The 10,404-nt window shown below is 36.9% G+C and overlaps 2 protein-coding genes across 4 annotated transcripts; both read right to left on the minus strand.

Moving 5' to 3' along the window:
- Window positions 1-536: 536 nt before the first annotated feature.
- On the minus strand, window positions 537-4,365 carry akirin2 (akirin 2). The gene is made up of 5 exons (XM_028041094.1): window positions 3,858-4,365; window positions 3,234-3,368; window positions 2,247-2,396; window positions 2,089-2,160; window positions 537-1,169 (listed from the first exon to the last, which is right to left on the minus strand). The coding sequence occupies exons 1-5, from the start codon at window positions 4,027-4,029 to the stop codon at window positions 1,159-1,161; spliced, it is 540 nt and encodes a 179-aa protein (XP_027896895.1). The 5' UTR covers window positions 4,030-4,365; the 3' UTR covers window positions 537-1,158.
- A 1,688-nt stretch (window positions 4,366-6,053) lies between these two features.
- Window positions 6,054-10,065, minus strand: cnr1 (cannabinoid receptor 1). Of its 3 annotated transcripts, none has more exons than XM_028040793.1 (2): window positions 9,693-10,065; window positions 6,054-9,046 (listed from the first exon to the last, which is right to left on the minus strand). In XM_028040793.1, exon 2 carries the CDS (start codon window positions 8,999-9,001, stop codon window positions 7,607-7,609), a length of 1,395 nt encoding a protein of 464 aa, XP_027896594.1. In that variant the 5' UTR covers window positions 9,002-9,046; window positions 9,693-10,065; the 3' UTR covers window positions 6,054-7,606. The 3 variants fall into 3 exon arrangements, with proteins under 3 accessions (XP_027896594.1, XP_027896593.1, XP_027896595.1); XM_028040792.1 differs by having other exon boundaries at window positions 9,688-10,062; XM_028040794.1 differs by lacking the exon at window positions 9,693-10,065 and adding an exon at window positions 9,181-9,187.
- Between the last annotated feature and the right edge of the window lie 339 nt (window positions 10,066-10,404).

Below are 10,404 nucleotides of genomic sequence, written 5' to 3' on the forward strand. Positions count from 1 at the left end.
TCAATATCTTCAGTTCATTAACAGTTTTAATGAACTGATGCTTTTAAATGTAGGTATTCAAATACTGAATTAAGTTAATTTAAATAATGGGATTGCATTTCCGCAACATAATGACAATAGCTGCAACGTTTTTAGATCTTTTTTTTTTTATGAATTGTGCTTTTATTCCTCATGGGCTACATCCATTCCCTTATAGTAAGTTATTCTTCATTTTAAAACCTAAAAATAAAATTCTTTAAAAATTACAAAACTTTCCTACAGTAAATATGAAAGGCTGTCTTTTTTCAAAAGATTATGTAATATTTGAAGCCATAAAGCTTTATTCAGGTGGACTGAGGTCAGAAAAGGTAGGCCTAAAACATGGTAAGATCTGTACTTATGGGATAAATTTCACAAATAAGTCAATTATTTTTCTTGTATACATCTGTGCCTTTGTTAATTTATATTTAATTTTATTAAATCAAGTATAAAATTCAATACTTCAAGAAAAATAAAAGGACTTTTTGCTAAAGAAAAATGTAGAAAAGCAGTAAGAATATGTTTGTGCCAAGTTTTTATTCATTACATTTGAATCAAAGCCCCTTTAAACCTACAGCAAACATAAGTCAGAACATTGGAATACAGTAAACAAAGTCAAGCCAAAAATTTTAAAGAAACAAATGAAATACAGTGTATACAAATGTACAAATCTAAAAGTAGTAATAACCGGAACACTTTATACAATGTTGAAGAAAGCCAAGACAACTGCTGAAACTCAAACCCAGTCAGTCCACTATTCGGTCTACAATCTCTTTAAAAAAAAAAGTAGACATAGAAAAGCTGCACAACTCACATCCTTGGTGAAATAACTCAAAAGAAATAATAAAAAAGTTAAATCAAAAAAGGCCAAGTGTGTAATGACAGCCTTTTATGAAGGCATCAGAGGAAAGCCAAATGCAACACGGCAGTCAAGAGGCCACAGGCAGTCTCTGAGACATGTTGGCAGCACGAAACTCTCCTAAACCCTCTGAGCAACAGCAAATGTTGATGCCAATAACTGATGCCTGAGACAGTGAGTCCACAGAGAGGCAATATGGCACAGCAAAAGTCCAATGAGATCCACCAAGTCCCTGGAGTAGTTGGCAGCAAAGGGAATATCCAGAGATTAGAAAGCAGGACTCAGGAGACATCTGTAAGAAAAACAAGAAATAAACATTACATTATGCTTCTGCATGATGTGATCTTACCAGGACACAATGCATTTATTTATAAGAGGCACATTTTCAGCTGCATTTTCTTCCTACTGTCAATGTTCTAGTAAAGATTTCTACCTAAAACTTGGCTTACGAGGCAAAAAATAAATTTTTTCTTTCCTTTGGTACAATAACGTACAACAGATGTGAGCAAAGAAAAATATAAAAGGACTTTTTGCTAAAGAAAAAAAAATCAGATGTTATTTTTAAGCACTACAGCACTTTGTCAACCTTATAAAGAAAAGAGAAAAATCAAGAAATACATTTAATAAATACACACTTCAGTTTTTATTTTTGGTTTAAAGTTTTTCCACTTCTGACTGAGATAATTGATTCCGGTCACACACTATTATGACTTCCTCTATAAATCAAATGATAATATGAAGTCTAAACACATTAACCTCTGGCCAACATGCTATTCATTCTTTGCAGAGAGAGGAGCTATTCCTTCTACATTTGTTTTTCTAAAATATATATTTTTGTTGATATTCTGTTATATATGCATATGCAAAGTTAGGGGGAAAACTGCACAAAAACTATTGTTTAGCAGTAATTTAACTGTTTTATCTGTGACAGATATCAGCCTTGACCTATACAGGATAAAGGACAAAATTCAACATAACGTAATAAAACAAAAACACTTTAAAATGACCAAATTCTTCTCAATCTTGTAATGAGAACCTAGTGCCATCTTACCTTATAGATTTCATGAGCAATTAACATTAAGAAAAAATAAATAAATTGTCTTTCCCTGACTAAAGAGATTAAACATGACTTATGACAAATTCTTGACAATGGAGTCAGCGTGAAGACACTAAAATGGGTGAGAAGACTTTGTGATGTTATGGATACTTACAACTCGCAGGCTGCTCTCCAAACCTTCGCATCAGCTGGTCATGTGTGAACTTGACGAACGCATCGTATTGCTCTGCGAAAGAAGGAGCAGTTTCATCACGTCAGCAAATGTTGTTACAAGAACTCTAATAGTATACCATACATTTTTAAAAATCGCACCAGCAAGTTTTGTCGTCAGAATCTCGTCGTATTCCTCTCGGATTTTGTCCTCCTTCTCCTTCAGTAGTCTCTCGCAGATCATCCCGACCTGTCTGAGGGAAAATAGTGGCTGCTCCTTCCTGGTGGGAGATGAGGCATCTGAAGAAGTACCTGTGAGGAGCGTCAACATAGATAGCATGAAAAATTTCACATATTTACCACCAACATCCCTGAAACACTGAGCAGGTCTGGCTTTATTATGCTGAATTAAAGGCAGGAGAAGCTTCACAGAGTTTACAGGAAAGTTTAGATTTTTCATGTGAGTTCAAGTCTCTGTGCTAAACTTAAGAATCCTCAAACAAACAAACAAAAATTTACATAAATACATAGTTTGAGAATCAAGGTTTTAAAAAGCTCTTACAATCAGCTACAAACACACATCATGTCATTGACAGGACATGACCTTTAATTGTCCAGTGGTAAAAAAATCCGACTTTTTTTTCAATCATGGAGTGATTGAAATAGGAAAAAAAAAAGCTACAGTATCATCATAACAGCAACCTATCTGTGGCATTTCTGCAGTTTATTATGAAGCAAGAGAGAGTAGGACTGAAAGAAAAACAGAAAGGTTGCTCCATTTCAATCTGACATGGAAATGTTTGCAATCTTTTGAAATCTGAGTCAAAGTAAGGATCTAATGTACCTTCTCTTAGCAACAACAAAGCACAAGCTGTGCTGACTGATAAATAAGCTGCTAAAGAGAGCTAAAAATGTCAGATTCACAGTTAATTTATTTGAGATTTCAAATAATACCAAAAACTAACATGCAACACAAATACTGTTCACAACATGAACTGGGTGTAATTTCACACACACACACACACACACACACACACACACACACACACACACACACACACACAAAAAGACTTAGAACTGGAAGTAGGAGAACATTATAAATGTACAAAATAGACTAAATCCTTATTAGAACATGGACATGGTGTCTACCTGGTAAAGGAGACCCAGCCTGGCTGTTCTGCAGGTCCAGAGGACAGCAGCTGTCTGTCTGCTGGAAGGCGCTGTCCAGGTGTCGACGTTTCTGAAGGCGTTTGTACTCCTGTTTTATGTTGTGTAGTATTTGTTCTAAGAGAAGATAAAGTACGGTCCATAAATAAGAATATATATTTAAACTAAAGAGCTTTATTTGTACAGAAATAAGGAAAGTCGGAGTTCACACACCTAATGGAAATTTCGTTGAATTCTGTTCAATGACAATAAATGCTATCTATCTATCTATCTATCTATCTATCTATCTAATCCAACTAGGAGACTTTACAAATTAGCTTAAATAGCATGCTAGCAGGAGTTATCAATTTCACACTTGCATTACAGTAAACAAATTTCTGGAAGATTATAATGTACGCACATTTAAAAGTTCGTAAGCCATAGATGGTTCATATATTTAAGGTAACTGAAAAGGACCACCACAATGGTCATCTTTTTATACTACATGCACACTTTACAGTAAACTAATAAGGAAATGATAAACGAGTTAACAAGCAGCGACCATGTGAACATTATAAAATTTAACATAAGTAACACTGCCAAGTTGTGTGTCACCAATTATCATACCTGTGGTCAGTCTAGACGAGACCTCTCCGAAAGGCGACGGTTCCATACGCAGATATTTCTGTGGGGAAGATACCGGCGACATGACCGGCGCACATCTCCTCCTTTTCGGGGAAGCCTGGCTCATTAACGGATCGAAATCCAGAGTACGTTTCAAAGTAGCCCCACAAGCCATTATACCTTAGCTATATCAAAAACAAGCGAAAAGCGAAGCCTTAAAAGTGCCTTGTCTCCAGGAAGTAGCTGGCCTGGGCCACGGTGCTGCTAATGCTAACTACAAAAAGAGCAGCGGCGATTCAGGACTCGGGAAGCCACGCACCTTTTTATGCTTATCCCTGTCCTCCACTGATAAATTTTAAAAAGTATAAATAAGAGATTACATTACCAGATAATCTCAATAAAATAACTAAGAAAAAACAGCAGCACAAACCAGGATGAAACCAGATTTTAAGACTAAGTCATACGCCACAGCGATTGCAACGGTTCGGAGAAGCTTCTCTTTTATTATCCTTCTCTTAGTTAGTTATGAGCATGCGCAAGAACCTGAGCTGGTGCTGGAATTTGTAGTTTTTTAATGAACCTTCTCTCACTTCTTTATATTGTTTGAAGACTACGTTTCCCTAAAGGCCAGGGAAGCGTCTTTTTTCAAATTTGTTTTGTTTGTTGGGATATCCACAAATCAAAAGCAAAGTTTTAGTTTCATTTAAAATTTTAAAAAAGTCATACGATAATTAATTAAATAATTGAGTCTATACATATTATTTTTTTAATTAAATAAAATATGTTTAATAAAGACATTTTATGTGTATTTACCCGCGTCCAGAAATGACAAGTAAATGCACATCACCTATCGCTGGTATTGGTTTCAAGTATTTTATGTTGTGAAATTTGTAAATTTGTTCATGTGATTTATTTTCTTACAATTTGTTTTTTATTATTATTCAAAGTGAACCTGCATATAATTTAATGTTTTCTCTGTATGGCTATATGAAATCAGATTAAGCAATACCTCTGACTGATTTTCTATTTATTATATATTTATATTTATTATTACCATTTATAAACTTTTATGTGTAATCTAATTCAGGGCTGTTTTTGTCCAGGTTACTATTCAAGTTTAACTACTTAAATGCATTTTAAGTAGTTCTACACTTATAGTTAAGAGCAATTTTTGGCTACTCTACCCACTTACATGTTGCGTAAAAACTATTTGATAATATGTCAAACACATACATTAATTACTATATATAAATAATATAAAATGAATGGTAATACAAATGGAAGAAACCTTCTCACTGGGAAAATTCATATAACTGTACTTTTAGTTGGAGTGCTTAATAAGCTTGCAAAATTATTTTTGTAGTTTATAGCATTATTGTTTTTTTTTTTAAATTAGATGAAATATGGTGGCCTAAATGTCTTTACAAATGATTACATTTATTAATAAATGTCACATATTCTGGTTAAAATAACAGAATAATTGCTTCTTAAGGGAACTTTCAGCTAAATGTGTTTCTCAAGAGAGCAGTGCTGTAAATGTCAACACTCCTAAGAGTTGAGGTCGATAGTGAAAAAGCCCCAAATTTCCTAACATTAAAAGCAGAATAACATTGTTGCTTTCCTGTTGTGCTCTACACCAATATAAATAATTACTAATGCAATAAGATATCTAAAAAAAATGATGAAATATATGCTATGTGAACTCAATGAAGACTAAAGGGTAAGTTGTGAAAAAATGGTTGCTCTGTTTGATTTCTGCCAGAGTAAAAAAAAGAAAATCACTAAATCTGTTATTAGTGTTATTAGCTATTATTTAAGTCTAAATTAAGTACAGAGCTGTTAACGCTTTCTTTTTTCCTTTGTTAAAAATGCAGAGAACATCTGCATCAACAGATGTTTCAATTTTTCCTTAATAAAAGGAAATGGCAGATGGTGCACCGTGCAGGGAAAGTGGAACAGTAGTTTTCATTTTATTTATTTAACTAAAAATCTGTCTCTTTTTAGATGCTGAGAAGTAGAAGTAAAGTCTGCAAAGATGCAATATTTCATCACCCGCAAGGGGGCAGTAAAACATTATTAATGACTGAGTAGCACAGAGCTTCGGGCCTTGGCGTTCTTCTGTCAGCATAGAGCTTAGATGTTCCCTCTTTCGTCAGTCATTTTCCTGTCGTCAACTAATCAAATCAAACACCTGCAAGCAACATGACACCAGCTGCAACTTTATTCAAAAGTTTTAACACAGCAATACCAGAAACACTTGACCGAAGGTGATTTTGAAGTCATAGATTCCTCATTATGCCACCAATGTACATAAGCCACAAGTTGACATTTGATCTTTAATATTTAAAATTACAAGAGCCAGCAGAAGCATATTGATAAACAGCTGTCTGGAAAACTTCACAATGAGATAAATGTTTACAGAACAATTCTGCTGTGAGATTTCTAGATTAAAAGTTCTACATCATCTATCAGAAAAAACCACATCTTTGCTATGTTGGATTATCTAAGGTCAGTTTTGTTCTTCACATAAGTCTTACACACAAACTTCCATTTAAGTTACAAGCCACTGACCTTTGTTTCTTTATTTTGAGAGGTAAAAAATTAACAGCAGTTATTTTTATGTTATTCAGAGTCACGTCAAAACCAATTCAACAGCCCTGTGCATTGGTTTCTTTTGTTTTATGCAACAGTAGCACTAAGAAAAATTCACTGCAATGATCAAAAGGCTTTAGGGTTGGAAACAGATCACTAAGTCACAAGGTACCACACATACATACAAGGCGGAGTCCAATAAAATTAAACATTTGACAAAAGGAGCCTTAGTCTGAAAACATTTTTAGTTTCCAACAGTAGTGACCAGCACTGTGTTGTTCTCTTTTTTTCTTCTTCTTTTTTTTTTTTTTTAATCTTTCAGGCTTTAAACAAAAAAAGCTTGGCGTTTGAATTGACTTGGCTGGATAGCTGAACTGGAACACTTCATTTGCAATTAAACACTGTACATTTGTTTGGTACATAACTGAATAAAGATATTTTACCCTGCAAGAGCAGGCAGCTAGTAAAGAAATCACTTTACCACTGAAAAATGAGATTTCGTAAATATATTTTACACCTACAAGTCCGAGTTGATATTTCATGGTTTATAACTTTACCTGACCTTTCATTTCTCAAAAATATCTCCCCACACATTGATAATTATCTGAGTGATGTCAGAAATCATACAATTCTGGAACAAAATAATATATATTTTTTAAAATTCAGTTTCAAAAATGCATTTATGCAACATGAAGCCTATAGGAAGTCAAGGCGCGATGAATAGTAATACGTATGGTTCGAGACACATACCAAGTTCTACATGACACTGTAAAACATCTCTACTTAGAAATTGCAGTAGCCCCTTATCCCATAAATGAAGATAGAGTTTTTCAAAACCTGAATTCACAGTACAAAAATATAATATGCCTTTGCTGACTGGATATCAAGAAGTCTGTGGCAAACAGCAGACTTATGATAGTCTTTCCAAGTCCTTTTCAAATTGCAAGTCCCTTCTACGATCTTCCAATACCATTTGGCACTTTGGCACTCTATGTACTTATCCACCAAAATAAAATAATGGAGCCACTAAAGCATCTGTGTGAGAATGAGAGTCAAGAACTTTCAGGAGAGAAATTTTCTGGAATGCCCAACCTTTGCTTTTCATGTGAAATGGGGTTCAAGGTGGATGACATTTACACTTTTCCCCCCTTGATGGCTAATTAGACAGCTTCAGCAGATGTTTCCGTCGACACAGACATTGTTACTTTGGCTATTTTCACAGTGGTCTTCACACAACTCTCTGCAGCCCTGTTGGCAGAAATGTTGGCATTTCTGTTCTGGCAGTCCGACTCGAGGCTATTGTCCAGCTGCTGGGAACTGCTCTGGCAGAGGTTGCAGGAGCTGAGGAAGGCACGCCGCAGGTCCTTGCTCCTCAAGGCGTAGATGATGGGGTTAACGGTGGAGTTGAGAAGACAGAGCATGCTGCAGAATGCAAACACTGTCTTGATGTCATCGTCCATCTTCCAGAAGAGGTCGTACACCATGATGGCAAGCAAGGGACCCCAGCAGATTACCAGCACCACCAGGATGAGCACCAGGGTCTTGGCTAAACGGATGTCCATGCGTGCCTGATCAGGGCGTGTAGTCTGCACTTTAGTCCCATCTGCTGAATAGATAACAAGACTCTTCTGGGAGGCGCGACTTAGCATGCGCACAGCATGGTGGTGTGCCTTCCACAGGATGTATATATAGGCGTAGATGATGAAAATAACCAAGACACTGGTCAGGAAGATCCAGAACATCAGGTAGTTCTCATCAATCAGGGGGAATATGTCTGAGCAGACTGAGTTGAGACGTTTACAGTTCCAGCCAAGCAGAGGTAGCACTGCGATGATGATCGAGAGTGTCCACATCAAACTGAAGGCTATGACAGCCTTGGTTCGAGTTACAATGCGCCTGTAGGCAAGTGGCCGGTGTATGGAGATGTAGCGGTCGATAGCAGTGAGGAAGAGGCTCCCGACTGATGCCGTGAACGATGCAGTGACTCCCCCCAGCTTGAAGAGAAACACATTGGGGCTGTCCTTCCTGTGGAAAACATGGAAGTCCAAAAAGCTGTAGACAAAGATGACGCTGCCCAGGAGGTCAGCCACTGCAAGGCTGCCAATGAAGTGGTAGGACGGGCGGCAGCGCAGGGTGCGGGACTGCAGAATGACGCAGAGCACCACCAGGTTCTCCAGCACTGTAAAAGTACCCAAAGTCAGAGACATCACAGCCACAGCTAGCTGCTGGCTGGGAGTCAGGATCATGAAACACTCCATGTCCATAAAGTTCTCGCCACATTGTATATTATTAGTCTCATCTCTAAATGTGGTCCTGTTGCCAAACAAGTCTGTGGCATTGGTGGGGAAGAAGGGGATGCCCTTGAGGATAAGCTCTTCATCTGCAGGTACCTTGCTGCGAAAAGCAGACAGGGGCTTCTGCATGGACAAGCTGCCCTTTAAGTTCAAGTCATTGATGGGGTCATCATAGTTGGCGTCGTTGGAGCCTAGATACTGCAACCCAGATGTAATAGTCCGGAAGGTGGTGTCTGCCACCCCATCGAGCACAGATTTCATGGCTGTGTCTGAGGATAATACTGCAGTCTGAGATGACGGAACAACCTACAGATTGATAACAAAAAAATATTAGATTTTTGAACATCTCTATAGCCCTGAATAATTTTTTTTCTTTGGTGTGTTTGCAAAAGTCCAGCCTTTGCCTCTGATGCAGAAAGATTCCATTTACAAAAAATAACCTTCACATAATTACAGCATTTCACTGCAAATGTTTGACATAGAAAGTCATGAAGTCAATAATTAAAATCTAATTTTCAACTAATCTGGCTCAGTTTTTGATTATGCATACACTCCATGATTTCTTATTTCTATGGACTTTAATACTCAATAGGCACCTACAGGCAACCAGCATACAAAAACATATTAAAACACTTTTTATAACTAGAACAACTTAAACAAACCTAGACTTCTTCTACATTTGGCTTCTCAAGCTTGTTAGTAACATCTACTAAAGTGCCTAACGGATTTAGAAGAGCAATTTGTTGCAGTTTCACTATTGGTTTCACTACTGATTGCAATAGTAAAATTTAGTAACAAAATTATTATTTATGTTAAACTCATACTAAGATATAATTGTGCGATATTTCGTCAAATATGGAATTTGAATTTATTACTGCTAATATAACAACAAAATCCCCTCTGCTACTGTTATTTAAAGACAGAAATGAATGAAAGTGTTTCTTTACCTTACATAATTCTTTCAAGTGTGCAGAATCGCCCTTTATTGTCGTGCGTAAATCCGAGCCAGAAGCGCATTGCTGAACCACAAAAAGTATTAGATCTCAAATAAAACAGCCACGCATTCAATTAGCAATACTAATTTTTTCAGTTTTATCCCTTTGTTTTCAGTTCGTAATGCAGCTGAAGTTTTTGTGGAAGTCGAAGTTGTCACCCGGAGTGCGCTCCTTCTCTCTGGAAACAGGTTGGAAGTGTCGATGCTGCTGCTGCTGCCTCCAGCGTCTCTCCAGCCTTTTTCTTTGTGTCTTCACTCTTATGAGGCGCAGCTTCTCCGAACCCCGTCACGTGTTTTCATATAGAGCTTTGTCTGCCCAACCCATGAAGCTGCCAATCGCTCCATGGCGCATAGGAGCGAGGCACACGACAGCGAAGGCTTATAGGTAGAATATATTTAAATTCTCATCACTCAACGTCGGGGCGAACTGCAATAAAACACAAGAACTGCGCGCAGAGAAAAAAAGAATAATCAGAACGCATTTGTCAACACCAATATGTTGCAGTTTTTATATAAAATCACTCGATATCACAAAGTGAGTTTAACATAAATGTTATGGTGAAGAAGAAGAGATGGAACACGTTTTTATCTTTGAAGCATACAAATCAGTTTTCACAAGGGAACAGAAAGGCTGACATAATTATTCTGGTATTGATTGAACTGAGTCGCC

Source organism: Xiphophorus couchianus, chromosome 15 (genome assembly GCF_001444195.1).
Source record: "Xiphophorus couchianus chromosome 15, X_couchianus-1.0, whole genome shotgun sequence".
In the NCBI taxonomy this organism is placed as follows: Eukaryota; Metazoa; Chordata; class Actinopteri; order Cyprinodontiformes; family Poeciliidae; genus Xiphophorus; species Xiphophorus couchianus.